Source organism: Falco punctatus, assembly GCF_963210335.1.
Source record: "Falco punctatus genome assembly, chromosome: 6".
Classification (NCBI taxonomy): Eukaryota; Metazoa; Chordata; class Aves; order Falconiformes; family Falconidae; genus Falco; species Falco punctatus.
In genome coordinates, this window is record NC_137585.1 from 80,804,757 (window position 1) to 80,822,931 (window position 18,175).

An 18,175-nucleotide genomic window follows, 5' to 3' on the forward strand; every position below is an offset into this window, starting at 1 on the left:
AGCTACAGACATACAGCAGAACCAGGAAAAGAGGACATAAGCCTCATCAATGGCAGGGCCCAAGCTCCGAGTGCTTCTGGATCTTACTCCCCACCCCCACCAGTGGGTGTCTTCACAGTCCTTCACAGGAAATACCTCAGAATCCCAGGGAGATTCAGCATCTTCCTCTTCCTCTGCTCCAACTGCTGTCAGGGCACCTACAAATGCAGTAAGAAAGAAGGGAGGCACTGAGTGTTTATATTTCACTCTGCTTTTCCCCATCAGTCAGTCCCTGCATCCAAAAGATGCACAGTGGTTCTGTTGCTGAGGACAAACTAAGAAGTGAGTGCTATTCAAGGGTTTCTTCACACCCAGAAACATCATGGTGTTTCCTTTAGATTGCCACCTCTCCTGCCTCCTTTCCAGCAGAAGACGGCTATGCACAACAGCTGGCACAGCTACAAGCTACACCGAACACGTGTTTGGGTCACACCTAGGAAGGGGCTCCAGCACGCTGCAGTCCGGTGCTATACGGAGTTTAGGTCACCTGCTCTCTGGTCTACAGCTCCAGAAATTGCCACTGACTACCACTATCCACTGTACAACAAGTACCGTAGAAACATCATCCAACATATCTTCACACTCAAATCACCAAGAAACAATGCTCCTTTTGTAGCACTACCAGCAAAGATCTTCCTTGACCAACAGTTGTTATCTTGCACCTTCCCAGAAGGCAGACACCTAAGTGTTGCCATTTAAAAAGAGCAGAGGCTCACAGCCCAAAAACTCACCCCAAACACACAAAAAAATTGTTTCTATCTCAGGGGGCTAACATCCAAATCTCTTCTCTACTAGACAAATGTAAGGCTCAGTCTCAGTAGGTTCCTGGCCAGAATAAACTATCTTCATTTCTGTTTTAAGCTAGTCCATTAGGTAAAAAATGATTCAGGATTCACTCTTGTGGAGACATGCACATAAAAACGGGGAAAGGAGCTAGAGACCAGTGAGGGCACCCATCCTAGCAGAGGGCAACTACTGGTTCCAGCCTCAGCTATGACTACTTACACTGTGCCAAATGCATGCTTATGGTAAAATGCAGAGACAGAAGGGCGTGTATAGGCACAACATCTGGAATACAGCAAGTTTTGCCAGGGCCCATGTAGCATTTAACCAGCAGCTATACATGCTCCGGTAACATCTACCATGCCACACTACTCTCTAGAGACAGACAATGGAAACTGTGCCTTCTACTCCTGCTCCAAGACCTGAGGTGAGTACCAAAGTGCTCAGCCCTGACTGACGTGGCAATGCTTTCAAGCCCACACAAGTGTGGCACTGGAGAGACTTTCTCCATTTTAAAACTGGACAAGGTGAGGCACTGGACCAGAACAGCTTTCTCTCAGATTGACTCAAATCTTTCCCAGGCTTCAGCCAAGAGCAATCACAACTTTTCAGTCTGACAGTATGGGCCAGAAAGGGAACTACTCTCACACCCAAGACACTCTAGTCCTTCCCTTTTTCATCTGTGCATTTTGTTCTAATTGCTTCAGGGAGAACACAGCAACAAAACCAAGAATGACACTTGCTCCATATAGCACTGTTTGGAATCCAAGGCCACAATTTCTTCTTCAAGAACGAATGAAAAGGAACAAAAGCTACTTTCCTTCTCTGCCAGTGCCCACTAGGGTTCACAGGCAAGGGAAAACCTAACTGTTCCAGAAGTCAATCACCATTTTGGTTCATTTACTGTGCATTAATGTTTATAGGAAAGAAGTGGGATCAGTATTTACTAACTCATTTCTCTCACCAGTGTTGTCTTTTGAAGCACTGTGGACTTGACGGCTATCATTACGAATAGAATTTTTCACACCGTCAACAACTGCAGTTTGTAGCTCTTCACCAGTGTCTTCCTTTTCCTGCTCTTCCTCCTCTTCTTCCCGTTTAGGTGATTTTTCCTAAAAGAGATTAACCAAACAGCTGAAAATAGCAGAAACAAGCATCTTCTCAGCCACCGATTGACAATTTTAAAAACACTTTTCTTGTGCAAGACAAAAGGGAAACTTTGTTGAGCTTTCTTTCACAAGGCCTTCAGTTTTTCCATGGGAATCTATGAGTAGACAGCAATGACTCATGTCCTAAGTCTTAACCCTGGTTCTGCAAAGCTCCTGAGAAGCAATTCCTCATGCCAGCCTAACTCTAGCTTTCATTTAAGTTACATCATTCTGGAACACACTCCTTTTCCTCTACTTTTCTCCAAGGAAAATCACTAGCTTCCTGCCCTCAATCTTACTCAACCTTTTTGTTTCCTCACTTTCAGCCATCACACCATGAATTTTACTAAATGGTAATAAATCCTGACAGATAAAACCTGTTCATACAACTGAGAAAAACCGAAATGATTTCAGAAAAATTATACTGCCTATTCTTTCTCCTGCAAAACCACTGTAACCAGTAAAAAAAAATAAATGAAAACACTGCCTGATATTATTCTTATATCTAAGAAACTGCTTTGGTTAGGAGTAAGGCATTTTCTAATATAAAAAAAGGATGATCAAAAGATGGATATATGTGAAGTACTACCAGAAATCCAGTTTGCCATTTGGTTCTTACCATTATTATCCTTAGAAAATACCTTTGTGATTGAATCGTCCTTATACAACTTACCTTGGTGCTTGAGTGAAATGCTGCTCTTAAATTTTCTTCATGCCTATTCAAGCCTAAGTTTTCACTTTCTTGTTTCAGTGCTTCACAGACTTTATTATCTACTTCATATTGCTCTTCTTCTGTATCTTCATCATCCACATGCTCAAGAACAACAGAGTCTGGTCTTTGACTTTCAAGCCTTGGGTTTTTTCTTGCTGACCAAGAACTATTATCACTTTCAAAGCCATTACTGAAGCTTGACTTTTTCTCCTTAAGACCACAGCTATCTGAGAGAAGCTGAGGTGTCTCTTTTTTCCAGTCTGTCATCTCAGAGCCTGCAAAATGGGAGTCATCATTTCTGTTCAACTTCTCCTGAATTATGCTTTTCTTGTTCCAACTTTCTTGTTTATCTTGCAAATTATTTAGATTTTGAAAGACAGTTGGCTTTGGTACTGACTTGCAAGATACTTCATTATTCATTATCTTTGGAGACACGGCAGTTACATTTTCTTGCAACCTTTCATAAGACCCAGCTATAAAAGACACAGGAGTATCAACAGATTTCTCCACGTTTTCATCAAGTTCTTGACTTATTTCACCATCATCACAGACAACTCCAGCTCCACAGTCCAATTTCTGATTAACTTCCCCTTTAGGTTCTCTCTTCTCCCTCTGTTTCTCTTCCAGTATATCATTAAACTGAGTTTCTTCATCTTCCAGATCTTCCTCCTCCTTTTCATCTTGAGTAAGATTTTCCTCCTCCTCCTCTTCTTCTTCCTCTTCCTCCTCATAATCTTCATTGTCATATCCATTGTCATTTTCATCCTCATCCTCCTCCTCCTCCAATTCTTCTTCTTCCAGGTTGCTTGCATCTGAGACATCTTGATTCAACAGTTCTCCACATTCTCCTTTGTTCCGGTTTGCATCTGACAAGGTTCTTTGTTTGAGGCTTTTCTTTGGTGACCTAGGGATTTCAGTTCTAGAACCATCACCATCATCTTAAAGCACAAGAAAAGGAAAAATGCATGTGAACAAAAGGAGTTACGTAAATAGCAACAGGCACGTTATCAGATTAATGGAGTAATCTGTGAATGTCTGGAAAAGGAACCATGTAAAGGACGGGCAGGATGGAGGAAGGACTTGGCCAGGGACAAAGGCTTAAGAGGGGATTAATATCTTCATTTTAACAATATGACTTATCTTTTCTGAAATGACTAAGTGCTGTGTTTTAAAAATGCTACTTTTCTCAGTCACTATAGGAAAAAAAATTGTTTAAAAAACTACTTAGCAAATCTACTTTTATATATTAGTATACCATGCAATCTTTTCCAAATAGCTTACTGTTTTTCCTGAACTGCTGGGAAGCATTCATTAACAGTGCCAAGTTTGGCTTCTGCAGCTTCTGTAAATAAAGAAGCCAAAAAATAATTTGGTTGCGTTTTTTGTTTTGTTTTTTTTTAGAACACTAACGATGACAACAACAAATCCTTTGTTCACATCAAATCTTGAACAGTAAATGTAATCAGGCTGTCCTTTTTGTATGCAATTCAGTGAGCACTTCACCCCCAAAATACTGCGCAGGCACCCTTCTGCAAATTGTTTCCAAAACTATGTTTACATGCATAACAGTTCTAAGAATCTGTTTTTAATATTTGTAATATCTCAGTAAAATTCAGTTATATTTAAGATCGCAGCTTCTGGATGCTTACTTGCAAGCGTGCACAAGGAAAGTAACTGTTAAGAACCCTAGACTTAATGCATTAATTAGTTCCTGCAAGCACACTTAATGAAATATCCTTAAATTTCAAAATCATGCCCAAAAAATGCATCATTTTTATTTAAATCTGTGCAAGAAAATGAAATCATGTTAAAACTAAACATGCTTGCATCTCCAGTATTACAGAGCAGGTTGAATACCACACTGGTTCCTCATCACTGCAGAATCCCAGAGCAACAGAAGAGATGCTCCAGACATCACTGCAGAAGTTGATAATTCTTCAGAACATTAGCAAAAAAAGTAGGCGTGAGAGCTTGTAGCTGACAAAAATAATACTACCCAAGCATTCAAAAAAGAGGGAAAACATGCAGTGTGAGATTACATGCAAGCACAGAATGCCATCTCAATAGAAGAAAAAAAGATGACCCATTTGAGTAAGTCATCCACTGAGCACTCTTAAGTAACCTGATGAGGAGGAAAGGAGAACTAGGTGATGAAGGATTTCAGTAGATCTTCATTAAAAAATGCCCTTTATCAGTCAGGATTCTATCACGAAATTTACAGGAAACATTAACAGTGTTTGGGGAAGAACAGAATAGGTTATAACAGTAACTTACAAACTTAAAATCTGACTCAAATGAACAAGAACAAATAAAACTGTGGTGGTTTATCTCGTCACCTATTGCTCTTTTGCCTCAAACCACAAATCTACTGCATGCTCTGCCACAGCTACAGATCTTTTAGGAAAAACTCACAGCAGAAGAAAGGCTGGCAAGTCAGAGACTGCTTCTAAGGAGAAAACAATATTGGCTGGAACCACAGTTTCTTTCAATCCCTCATTGCCTTCAAAACACTTACTTTTACAGGACATCTACTGTAAATACACCATACCTTGGGAGTAAAACCGAGTTCTTCTTCCTCAGAAGTATTCCAACTGACATCACTCCCCTCCTTCTCCGAGCTTCTTAAAAGGTAAAGCAAAATGAGTACTGTCTCTCTGAAATCATTCCTCAGGTAAGTGTTGGGTATGTTTAAAGTCTTACCTGATCGAGTCTCCTTGCGACAAGTCATCTATTGCTGTCAAACATTAATTGACATGATGAAATTAGATTTGGCATGCTAAAAATTAACCAGCGCATACAAACATTTAACATGGACAACTCTACATGTCATAACAGAATGAAACTCTGGGGAGTCAACTCAACATAAGACAGCATGAATGAATGCATTTCCAAACAACTGCTTTTTCAAGTCACACTGAATTATAAAAAGAAAACAAAAAAGGCCAGAGTTATATCTCCTTTGAACTTTACAACCTAAAAGTTTAAGAACTATTTCTAAACTAAAAAACCCTAGCACAGCATGAATATGCTACGTTAATAAAACAGTTAACAGAATACTGGTGCTTTAGCATGACAGTAAATAAATGAACTGTTGAAGTACTCATACTGCACACACGAGTATACATTATTTACAGAGATGTTACCATTTTATATACTATCCCAGCTGCTGCTCTACCCAGTTACAGATTATTCTGAAAAGGGGAGAAATATCAAAAAGCATAACCAAGATCTAAAGCTTATCCTCAGGTAGAAGAATCTACACTGCACCAAAAAAGGTATTCAACAGGCAAAACAGGCGAAACCAGGGCATTCTATACTACACTCCAAGCTGTCATCAGTGTTATGAAGGCAACTTGCACATAGGATCACAGGATAAATCAGGTCACAAGGGATATCAGGAAGTCTCTCAGCCAACCACCTCCTCAAAGCGGACTCAGCTCCAAGGTCAGATAAAGCTGCTTAGGGCTTTATCCAGTCTGATCTTGAACAACTCCAAGGAGGGAGACTGCACAACCTCTCTGTTTTACTGTTCTTACCATGGCCAAGCTTCCCACATTCCATTAGAAATTCTCTTGTTTTATGCCTCTTGTATCTTTGCTTCCTTGTCACACACCACCGGGAAGCGCCTGTCTTTGTCTTCTCCTTATACATACTGGAAGCTGCTGCTGGGTCCCCTTCAAAGTCATCTCTTCTCTACACTGAACAAGCCCAGTTCCTTCAGCCTCTCCCCAAAAAGCAAGGAGTCCTGCCCCGACAAAGTCTGATGGCCCTCCACTGAACTTGCTCACTGATGAAAGACAAATCTCTCTTGCACTGAGGGCTCAAAATTATACCCAGGGGGCTGGACACAATCCAGTGAGTGCCACGTAGCGGTGTACAATCACTTTCCTCAGCCTCTTGGCTATGCTGCTCTTCATACAGCCCAGGACACCGTTAACCTTCTCAGTTGGCAGGGCACCCTGCTGGCTCATTCTCAGCTCACTTTCTGCCAAGACCCTCTGGGGAATACCCAGCAAAGTAGCTCCAGCCAGGCAGTTCCAGCACGTGTTGTAGCAAGTGGCTGCTCCTTTCCATGTGCAGGAATTGGCATTTGCCCTTGTTGAATTCTGTAAGACAGGCCTGACAGTCCATTTACCCAGCTTGTCAAGATCCCTCCGGATGGTAGTGTGGCCCAGAAACATATATTGCAAACTCAACGACTGTGCACTCCAGCACATCACTGATGTACTAAAGAAATCTGAACTCTAGGAATCCTGCCTGAAGAGTGTTAAAACTTCTCAATTATCAACAACTAAGACAAAATAAAAGGCCTCTTCAATTCCCAGGACAGAAAGGAAAAAAACAAATGTAACCTCCACATCCTATCTATTTCAGTATTCCTCAATTCCTCGATAACTAGTTCTTGTTAACTATCATCACAAAATGAAGTTGCTTATAAACAGGAGATTGGTGACCTTCCATAAAGTTGGATGATGACAGCCAAACCGAGCTCTTGGACAAAATCATTAAAAGGAAAAGAAAACAAAGGGCATACCATGTCGAGTAAGTTATCTGAACTTTTGCTTTCGATGTATAGTAACTTCAAGCAATGATCAAAACCAGTTCCCATTGTGCTTTAGAAAGCAAGAGAGAAAGTTCATGAGCTAGTTTTCAGACAGACCTTGATGCCCTGCTGTAGAAATGGGATCTAGAAAAGCAGTCTCTGGGGATGTTTTTTTGAAAAAAATTTTTTACTATCAACAATGACACAAAGCAAACACTCAATTCAGTAATAAAGGACCCATGCAAAACATGCAAACAAATAAAAAGCGCCCAGAGCCTGCTCTCAGACCTAATTTATAAAACCAAAACCATCAGAATAGAGACCTCCAAGATAATAAACATCATAGGTGTGTTAGTATTTGTACATCACACAACATGTTTCATATTTGAAATGCTACTGTATAGAATACCTTTCTTTGTTTTTCCTGTTCTTGATGTCTGGTTAGGAGATTGTTGCATTCCTATATCCATTTAGGGAAAGGCATGTCAAGGACAGACCAAACAATGACATCAGAATAAATGTGAATTCCCAGAAATTTGGAAAACATAATCAGTACATCAACACAGCTATAGCAAAGGGGGAATGTACTGTGGCCATCAGCCTACTCTACAGTTACAAGTGCTAGAAGCAACACCTATCACAATCTACAGAACTCTACTCTTAAGGGACAGTGCCAAACAGTGTAACTTAATGTACTTGCTCCATGTAAAATACCTATATTCCAATGTTTTGAAATACTGAAACAGATTATTGGAAATTTAATGTACTGCCAACTTTATATGTCTCTCAACTTGACTAGTCCTTGTCTAGCACCGAAAGCAAATGCAATTCCTTCGTATTTGTAGAGTGCTTTATACATACAGCATACAGCACACTTAAAATCCCTCTGTCTAAGCATCCCCAAAATCCGTAGGTGCCAACAAACTTCAGAGATACACTAGCCACTTGTGTCAGATGGTACCTGATGCAAACATATGCCCCTCCTACCTCAGTTCGAAGGTAAAAGCCCTGCATATATTGATTTGACCTGCTGAGCTGTTCACATACAAATGCTACGCCACCAGCCAGAACACAGGTATGACAAGCAGTCAGAATGAATACCCTGTTCCCCCAGGGCTATAGGGCAGGCCACAAGTGGACCAAAACCGCTGCGTTGACTGGTGTGAGCATCATGCACGTGTGTTTGTGTGTGTACGCATGTCTGTGTGTTGTGGAAGAGAAGCTTTAGAATATAAATCACCATCCACCTGCTCTACCCATCCTACTTAGTACAATTTTATATTTTACATCAATGAATGGTGTGGTTCTGTTATTGCAGCTATCCAACACCAAATTTCATTGTGACAAGGCCATAACATTTGCCTCAGAGCAGCAGGGAGTCCTGCTTATATTGATGCTACCACAAATACATGGAATGGATGTGGCAAGAGGACTCCTATCAAAACCACACACTTAAGAGTTAAAAAAAGGACCTCGAGATTGTTTCTCATTCCTTCTCCATTTCTTGGTCTTCTTAAAAGGTGATACAGGATAACGTTTCCTGACCTCAGGAGATATAAATCACACTGAAGCACTCATTTCTATTCCAAGAGCTCTATGATGAAAACCCAATGGTTTCTGTAGGGACTCGAGGAAACACGGAAGGAACAATACACTAATATGCAGTGCAGCAGCTAAAAAAAGCTGCCACTGCAGACATACTAGAAATCCGAACCCCTGCCGTTAGAAAAATTGCATAATTACTTTTTGCCAAAGAAATTCCAACTTCAAATCTGAAAAGTCTGTCATCCAATACACTAGAGCTGGAAGCCATTCATTTGGAGGTTTTTGCAACTCCGTCTGTAATTAACAAAAAGGTTCATGTTCTGACAAAAAGTAAACACCCAAATAAGCGTGAGCCAACTTCTTAAATATACCGACTTGCTCACTAGAGGACAGTATTTTGAAGAATGTTCAACAAGTGCAAAAGTAGTAAAAGAAATAAGGACTACATTGAAGATGCCAGAAAAACTGGAATGAAGAGCAAGATTAAAACAAAGAATTCAAAGTGGGTATTCCTCTGTTGTCTCAAGATCAATCTAGCTTCCCCTCTAATGGGGGCTTCAAAGCTTTTACTGCAGCCTAAAGGGACTCATGATGCAGGACCTGTGCTTTGTGGGTGCAAGCAAGAGACTGCAGAATCAATGCCAGTAAGTGTTCCCTGCATGCTACTAATCTCTCTCACTCAACAGGCCAGAGTCATTTTTTAAGAGACTGTGCACAAGGAGAAAAAGATTTGTACTACTCAAGAAAACAAGCCCTACTATAAACAGTTTGAGAACACAGCATATTCTTTCTCCTCCCAAGTCCTTAACCCACATAACATTCTGTTCACACTTACTATGCCTCTTCAAGTGAGGACTTCCCATAATATTGTGGGCTTATATTAGTACTATTATCATTTTCAAGGAACTGAGCAAATTATTTGGTACAAGAACCCATATTTCTCTGAGGGTATATTAATTTTGGAATCACACAACAGTACTATTCTTCAAGCCACATCTTTTAAAATAACCCAGGCCTGTCAGCCATAACAGTGTGGTACACAGCAATTATCTACGTGCACAGGAGGCAGCAACAGAGTGCTGTTTAGGTAAAAGCAATGTTTTGTTGATTAAACTACCTGTACCAAGCCCTTTCCAAAAATAAAATAAAATAAAATAAAATATAAACCCCTTCACATCTTCCTTCAATCTATCAAGAAACTTTACATATCTCTGACTAGATCAAAATAACTATTCCTAAGTCAAAGGAACAAAGTTTGGCTCTAAATTAAATTCCCCTATCTGGTAAAAGTCAATTAGGAAAAATATCCCATGTTTTGCTCATATTTCATGACATATCTAAAAAAGGAGTAATAAACTGTGTTTGAACACTGTCTGCTGCCCATTTGCCACAAAGTTCTGATGTAACACTCTTAAAAAAAACAGAAAGAATAAAACTTCCCACTGTAGGGCCTGAGATGTAAAGTACAAGACAGTTCGATCTATATTCAAGTATTAGTTTTCTAAGATACCTCCAGGGCTATATGAGCTCGTAAGCATAGATTGGATCTTAAAAACTATGGAGTTAGTTTTTTTAATTTAAAATTAACTCACTGAAGGAGTTAATTTTTTGATAACAAGGCAATTTAATTGCTTTTCTGGATCATAAGGTAATGTGGATTTTTTAAAGTTTACTTTATAAAATTACTGGAAGTGGAAGAAGTGTTACTTTTACTGTAAATCAAACTATGTCCAAGAAGATACAGTACACGCAGAAGCTGCATTATTATTTCTAACAAAGTTACTTTTCCAAGACAATTTTTCCTAAGTATGTCTTTGCAGTACCTACACAGAAACAGTCATAACTGATGCTGAGAAATAAGACAACTCACTCAAAGCAACTTAGTGCAGGTGAAACTATTAATATTAAAACAACAACACGCAAACTCAGTGGAAATCAACAAGACATGTATGGTCCTGCTAACTCATCTGTTGCTTCCCAACTACAGGAAGATGAACAACTACGCAGCGTGAACCTACGGCTTTTGCAATTTGTTTTCACAATCTGAATGGCCATCTATAGGTAAAAGTACGCACCCCAAAACCAAAAACAAAACCACTCTCACCTAGTTCCTTCCCTGTCCCCCTTCTCTCTCTGTATGAAAACCTATACAGATGGGCAATCTGACAGGCAGAACGCAACAACCCTATAAGCGAGCACGTAGCACACAAATTGCAGCTGCCTTCACACCTGACAAGAAGCACCTCCAGCTAGCAACAAGTCAGCATTTTCACAAAGCTTCTTGCGCTACTCCATCTGATGCCTCCACTAAAGTCGATGGGGAACACAGTGAGCGCTGACAATACAAACCCCCTAAAGAAAAAGGCCATAGTGATTTTTCCTCATGAGCTCCTCCATGATTAAAGATCCTACCTCCTCTGTCCACAGCAGGTGCACCCAATGTAAAGCCAGTGGCTCTGGCTCGGTGAGGAGTTCTAAGTCCTGGGACGCCTTGTGCATCATCTTCTCCTATATTTTCCCAGTCCGCATATTCTGCCAGTTGTTTACTAAGACTATATAGGGAAAAGAGAGGAAACATATCTGGTAAAAACAACCACATACTTGCATATACTGTTTAACAGAATAGTTAACAGCCACTTATCCATCCCACATATATTCATAGCCATGAATTCATATACTTGTATGTATTCACTAAGGATAATACACACAGAACTTACTGCACGACTATTACATACTTCAGTATTCATACAGTCATGTTCACTCTACAGATGCATATCCATACCTATGAAGCTATTAGCTCCAGCTTGGCACAGTATTTTCAGCCCAGCTTTTAAGCACACACAACCACAACCCTTAGAGAAGGGATACCCACAGGTACAAAGCTATTCCATAAGAGGGGTGAAACTGCTTAAGGTTTTAACAAAAGGGCTATCAGTTAGATCTCTGAAACAAAAGGCTGGTAGTTCCTGGTCGTAGTAGTGGAAGTCAGTAAGGACAATGGTGCTGGCCTGAGGATTGACATGCATTTTAGTTTGCGAAGTTCTACCTCTGGATAACTGTAGGATACAGACATGTTTTAGAGTTTATATTGGGCAGGTGCAAGTTTAGCAACAAAACTTGAAATCTAACAGACAATTCTGGGTGGAAATTTTCCTCAACTTCCAGATTAATACTAGACACAGGGAAAGATACATATCAGAAGATGTCACTGAGCACAGCTTCAGGACAGGTCTCAACATACCATTAACTGGTGCTGTTACCAAAAACGTTCAAAAGCCACACTGACAACTGACAACTTATTCTAATGATAAAGTTAAAAATTTACCTAGAATATCCATGAATAACAGCATAATCCTCAGCTGTCCATCCGTTAGTGTCTTTATGGGAAACATCAGCACCATATCGAAGAAGAACTTTTATTAAATTAAGCACTCCACCAGAAGCAGCAGTCATAAGTGGGGTTCTGAAACATCAAAAATATGATACGAAATCGATCATTTGACACAGACACTGTAATTATTTTTGCTCCTATTTGCTCTCAAAAACTACTGTCCTCATTACTGAATGAGCAAAAGAAAAAGTAGTTTTCATTACATATTAAGAGCAACCATAACATGCAAGAGGGAGTCAAAACAATTAAATGTTCAATCTTCAGACAAAGCTTCCACATAGACAACACTTACAAATTATGCCACTATGCAGGAGATGTTTTTTCAAATTGAGGCAGTGCTGCTGAACTAATAGCATTTTTCCTGTCAGAAGGGCCACCACAGACAATGCCTTCTAGTAATCCTCAACGAGGAAAGCACTCACTGAGGTATGACAACAGCCAAGCGCAAACATGCTTTCACAAGTTATACAGAAATAGCTGCTATGTGGCTCCTTGGGTTTTTTTCAGAGCTCATCCTCATGCCTCTCAACAATCCAACCTAAAGAATACTAAAGAGACCCACAAACCGCTAACCTTTCACAGTGATCTCGAGCATGCACATCAGCTCCTTTCTGAAGAAGAAACTCTGCTATATCTTCATGATGCTCAGAGATAGCAAGAATAAGTGGAGTGTATCCCTCCTGAAAGGACAGATAAATAAATTTAAAAATCAAAGTAAAAAAACCCTACAAGAGAAATATTAATGCAACTTTCTGAAAGAACTTTCTTAACAAATACAAAAATTTACCTTATTCTGAGCATCAATATTGGCATTATACTCAAGTAAGAGCCCCGCTACAGTTGTGTTCGGACACCGGACAGCAAGGTGAAGGGCAGTGTTGCCGTCAGCATCTGCCAGATGTGGGTTGGCACCGTGCTCTAGCAGAATAGCTACACATTCTTCTTGATGGCACTGTACTGCCTGGGAAGAACACAAAAGGAAGAACTTCCAGCACTCTGTTGCAATTGCCCCAGCTTCCCAATGCTGGAAAATAAGAGCACCTTCAGAGCTTAGCTAACATATGCCTATTCCATGTGGATTACAACATGCATGCTTCTACACAGAGCTGTGTAAAGAATCCTCCCAGGCACCTCCCATTTAATGCACAGTTGACAAGTCCCACTTACAAGAGTATAACATATTCCACATACCTTCATCAGTGGTGATCTGTTATCACCGTCAGTAAGATTTAACTTACAATTGTTTTCCACTAGATATGTAACAACATTCACATGGCCATTTGCAGAAGCGAGATGCAGAGGTGTCCTAAAAATTAAACATATTAAATTAGCACAAACAGACAACTAGAGAGATAATTTCAGGCTGTGATAAACTGATATGCCCACAAGTTTCACTTTGCAAAAAGCAAGCTTAAGAATTGATTTCTCATTCTGTTACCAGTAACAGCAGTTGCTCACCAAACACCCAAGACTGGCTAGCAAAACCCCTCCACAGCATCTGCTTAGTGAGGTGCCATTTCCTTCACTGTACAACTTAATCTGCACAGATCCCTGTGCTCAGGTGTTTGTCACTGCCTCCAGCAGGACTACACCTGTGGCACAGCAAAAGAGACCAAAGCTTGGGAATCTGAGCACTATGGCAAGTAACCTCTAAGTTCTTCTATGATTATTCATGTGCCAGAAGTGTATCAGAGATGTAGACGGGCTTTATATAAAGAGTATTAGTGTTTCTCTGCACTTTGAGAATTTCTGCTTTTCCTCTAGCTTGCTTACTACTGCAGCAAAACCAAGAACTCACTTGCACCAAAGTGCCTGCGATAACATGTAGCAAACCAGACAACAGAACACTGTAATCCTGAGTACAGGAAAGTAATATTTGATCTTTCCAATATGTATAACTATGATAGTCATAATAAGCCTACTACAGAGGAATTCCTCTCCAGGGAGGAAATACTGTGTTTCCATAATACATGACCAGCATAAGAAAATGAAACTCTTCTCTTCAAGTTAAAACCTTGCCAGAAAGAAAAGGACTCCTTCAAACCACAGAACATCTTAGGTCTGATGTCAATTAACCAGCCTACTTACACTGAAAGAAATTGTCCAGAAAGTCCTTGCATGTGTTTCCCCCTAAGTCACAGGCACAAATCAGCACAAGCTTCACTCTGTGCAAAGGCAAAGCACCTGCTGCTCTGCAGGACACCTGTCCCAACAGAGCAAGAGACAAGCTAGAAAACAGCTGGAACCTTCCTCCCTTGAAGGTGATGCAATAAAAATCCCACAGTTGCTCATGAACTGAGGGGAACACCAGCACTAGTTCTGAACCACATCGCTGTAGGTAGGTCCTTCTCTCTATTTAGGAAAGCTCAACCAACCTTGCAATTGTTTTGGTACCTTGCTGAGACAGGAGCACGACAGCTCCCTGGCTAAGTGGGAATGGAAAGGGAGAGGTACACAAATGCAGCGGCAGGTGATGTAGAAACACAGCAATTTGTAATGCAGATACTTGTTACAGGGCAGTTGACAAGCCTCCTCCACTGCAACAAAGAAGAGGATGAGAGAAACACAGAAAACTTCAAAGAACTTGTAATGTCTTGCTACAGACAGGGAACAGACTGGAGCATTAACAGAAGAGTACCTCCAGACCAACTACCACCACTTTTTCAGAAATTCCCATGTAAATATGCAGGATCCTTCCTCTCTGAAGAAATGACTGACTGAGATTATCTGAAAGCTAACCAGGACTGGTTATGAAGGAGTCCACAATCTGCTACTACCAACCACTAGGACACATGACAAATGTGAACTAGTCACTATCAGCACTGCAAACAGAAAAGCCTTCAGAAAACTTGTGGACTTGTTGCTGTCCTCCTCAACCCAGACTCTCAGTTTGTCAACAGGAGATCGCTCTGCTTGGAGCGAGGCCTGCTGTGCTCCACAGAAGATCCACTTCAGGGAACAGGCTGGCAGAGAACACCAGTGTTCAGGGTTGCCTGTCCCTGCAAGAGGCCTCCAGTAACACCAAAGTTCTTCTGCCACCCAGCCCTGGGGACACTGCCCAAATCCTGTTCCTCCTGCTGCTGCTGCAATGCTACACTGATCACCTATAGAGTAGAGGAGAAGTGCTGATGCCTGAGCAGCCACGAAACAACCCCGCTGGGAAACAGCAGGTTGGCAGTACGCACTTTGAATGGCCCTTGGGCCGACAACCCAGCAGCTACAAGCCAAGCAATGAAAAGCTCTAGAGTTCAGTCTGACAGGCAGCTGACAGGGTAAATCTCTCTTAGTGATTAGCTTTGACCCAGGATCCATGACTAGCTGGCATTGTGCCTACAGTGCTTCCAACTCTGCGCTGACTTTTCCCCATCTCTGTCAGCGAGGCTGAAGGTTTTGCTAGACCACCTCTGAAAGCTGCCTGCTCCTAACTGATGCTGTTTCAAGCACATTTTTTGGGAGGTCTTATGGGCTACAGAACCCACTTTATGGAGGGAACCTGTACGTGTGATATTTGCCATGTCCCTGGTGCAGGATTTTGCTTTTGGAAATCCTGAGGAGCAGAACTGAGATATGCATATGAACAATACACACATTTTTGCCATTACTTCACGTATTTCCCATTCTTCATGTCTATTTCCAATGATATTAACTCTTCCAACACCATGAAGCCCTGAAACTCAACTGCATCTGGTGGTCACTCAAAACACATCACACCCACAAGCACTAAGAGGGCACAGGTGGCCTTGAAACCCTCATGGCTGGGTATAGTGTGCAGTGGCTGCAGCAAGCAGGCGGACTCTGTCCACTGAATCACTCTCAGATAAGCTTTTCAACAGCTTTTCAGCACTGGGCATTATCATGCCGAAACCATCACAATGCTCATCATGTGTATGCTGACTTTTCTTTTTTTTCTTCTTTTTTTTATAGTTTATTACTTTATTTGCCCTGTTATAACACTGATAATAGCCTGGCACACAGTCGGAAACCCTTCCAGAGGAAATAAAGCTTTCTAGACGAGGTGAACTTAAAATGCAAAAACTAGCTACATTTCATACCAGGCTCTGCTAAGAGCTGATGACTGAATCAGCCACAGTGAATGGGAAGGTAGTAAGAAGAAAAGGAGACAAACATTCAGAACTATTTCTGTAAATGCCATCGGGCACCTTGCCTCTGGCAGCTGAAGTATGCACAAAACTGTGCTCAAGCCACCTCAAACTGTGTGCCCCACCTCCAGCTGCATAAACTAAGATTGGCTGGCAACTGCTCAGGCACACAGCCCACGTGCTGACTGCCTGCACTCTTCATTGCTTTTCCTACAAATCCTGATAGTTTTAGGTGTTTTCAGGGCAATAAGCTAGTTGGCTAGCAAAAGTCCAGTCTTCAGAAAAGACAGCCTAGGATGCTGAAGTACTCTGATAAAACCAGCATCTCCTTTGAATATCATGGACGTTTTGACTCAGCCTTTTCAGAAAAGGCATTAACGGCTTGACAAATACAAGACCCAAAAACTTCAGCAGATTTCCTCATGCTTATGATGGATCATGAGGAGCTATGCTGCAGCCCAAGGCTTCTCCTTAAGATGCAACTGCCAAGTACTTGTTGTGCTTGACTCAGAAACACACCTCATAACACCTGGCAGAAGCAGCAGCTTCTTCTGCATGGCACTGCCCAGATCTTCCAATCCAAGGCACTAATTAGCTGTACCAAGGCCACAGCACAAACAGCAAAGTAACTGCCACCTAAAATCAGACTGTTGCTTTGGCTGCAACATCACAGTCACAAAAGGCACATCTGGCAACTGTCCACGCAGCACCAATACACAGCACATTTACTCTGTGCTATAACCCTTTCCTAAATGCGGTGCTTACCGCTATTTAAGTTACTCCCAGCTGAGGCTGTGCAGCTTTCTCAGCTCAACCACTCACCCCGCACGCTGAGGCCTCAAAGGGGTATACAATTGCACTCTGCCTTTAAAGCGTGCCTGGAGGATGGCCGTGAGGCTCCTTCTGCAACCCGCCTTGGCCAGGCTGCTGCCGGCCCCCTGCCGCTCCTGCGCCCCCAGGCAAGGCGACACCCTTGGGAATGAGGGCACGGAGGGGGCCGGGGCAAGACGGGGATGCTCGGCCGAAAAGGGCTCCAGGCAGCACAGACCTGGTTCCCCGCCCAGGCTGAGGCTCCCCGCAGCGATGCTGCTGTTCGCTCCCAGCGCCGCTGAGCTGCCGGCGGCTGCAGCTGCGGCCCGCCCCAGCACCGCTGTCCCGCTCACCGCTCCGCCTTGTCCCGCTCGTCGATGCTGTATTTCTTCAGTCCCTGCCGCACCTGACCCAGGTCGCCACTGGCGGCCGCACGGTGCAGCTTGCTCAGGTCCTTCAGCCGAAGCTCGTAGGCACCGGTGGGGAGGGGCTCGGCAGCGCTGCTGGACGCTGCCGGCTGCCCCTTCTTCTTCTTCCCGAACCCGAAAAACCTCTTCATCCCGCGGCAGGGGCGCGGGCACGGTCCCGCCTCAAGGAAGCGACGGCGGGAGGCAGCCGGTGGGCCGCGTCAGGGGATCGGGGCCCCGGGCTGGGCCGGGGGATCGGGGGCCCCGGGCTGGGACGGGGGATCGGGGGCCCGGGCAGCGGCTCGGTACAGCTGTCTACGGAGCGAACCGTCAGGGGGGCGGGAACCTGAGGGCAGGAGCAGCTCCCAGCGCCGGCAGCTGCAGACAGCGCCTCCCTCACCACAGCGAGACCCGCGCAGGCGCGGTCAGACACGATGGGAAGGTGAAGTCCGGCCCGCCGCGCCGGGAGGGCCTGTGGCTCTGCGCATGCGCAGCCTCTGGCAGTCCGTGAGCGTTAGCGGGGCGGATAAATGCCAAACCGCCACTTCCGGGGCTGGCCGTGCCGGTTGCTGCCGCGTGCGTCGCAACGCGAGTGACGTCACTTTCTGCCCCGCGGGCGCCAGGGAGGGATGGCGGTTGTGGGGCAGGAGGCACCTGGACGCGGCGCTGCCGAGCGCGGGGGGGGGCGGCGGGAAGC

The 18,175-nt window shown here is 43.1% G+C and overlaps 1 protein-coding gene across 5 annotated transcripts in view; it reads right to left on the bottom strand.

The window, feature by feature from the left end:
- LOC308065248 (uncharacterized protein) overlaps positions 1 to 17,860 on the bottom strand; it is a 59,138-nt gene extending 41,278 nt beyond the window's left edge. The window contains exons 1-13 of one of the 5 annotated variants that reach the window (XM_080390989.1): positions 17,425 to 17,860; positions 13,353 to 13,467; positions 12,949 to 13,122; positions 12,735 to 12,841; positions 12,096 to 12,233; positions 11,183 to 11,322; positions 7,635 to 7,685; positions 5,383 to 5,416; positions 5,231 to 5,300; positions 3,964 to 4,024; positions 2,644 to 3,620; positions 1,787 to 1,934; positions 136 to 197 (exon numbers count right to left, since the gene is read on the bottom strand). In XM_080390989.1, the coding sequence (XP_080247115.1) occupies positions 136 to 197; positions 1,787 to 1,934; positions 2,644 to 3,620; positions 3,964 to 4,024; positions 5,231 to 5,300; positions 5,383 to 5,416; positions 7,635 to 7,685; positions 11,183 to 11,322; positions 12,096 to 12,233; positions 12,735 to 12,841; positions 12,949 to 13,122; positions 13,353 to 13,467; positions 17,425 to 17,630 (2,283 nt within the window). In that variant the 5' untranslated portion in view covers positions 17,631 to 17,860. Of the gene's footprint in view, positions 1 to 135; positions 198 to 1,786; positions 1,935 to 2,643; positions 3,621 to 3,963; positions 4,025 to 5,230; positions 5,304 to 5,382; positions 5,417 to 7,634; positions 7,686 to 11,182; positions 11,323 to 12,095; positions 12,234 to 12,734; positions 12,842 to 12,948; positions 13,123 to 13,352; positions 13,468 to 17,424 lie in introns of all 5 variants that reach the window. The other 4 variants (XM_080390988.1, XM_080390992.1, XM_080390991.1 and 1 more) reach the window with 4 other exon arrangements.
- Positions 17,861 to 18,175: the final 315 nt, after the last annotated feature.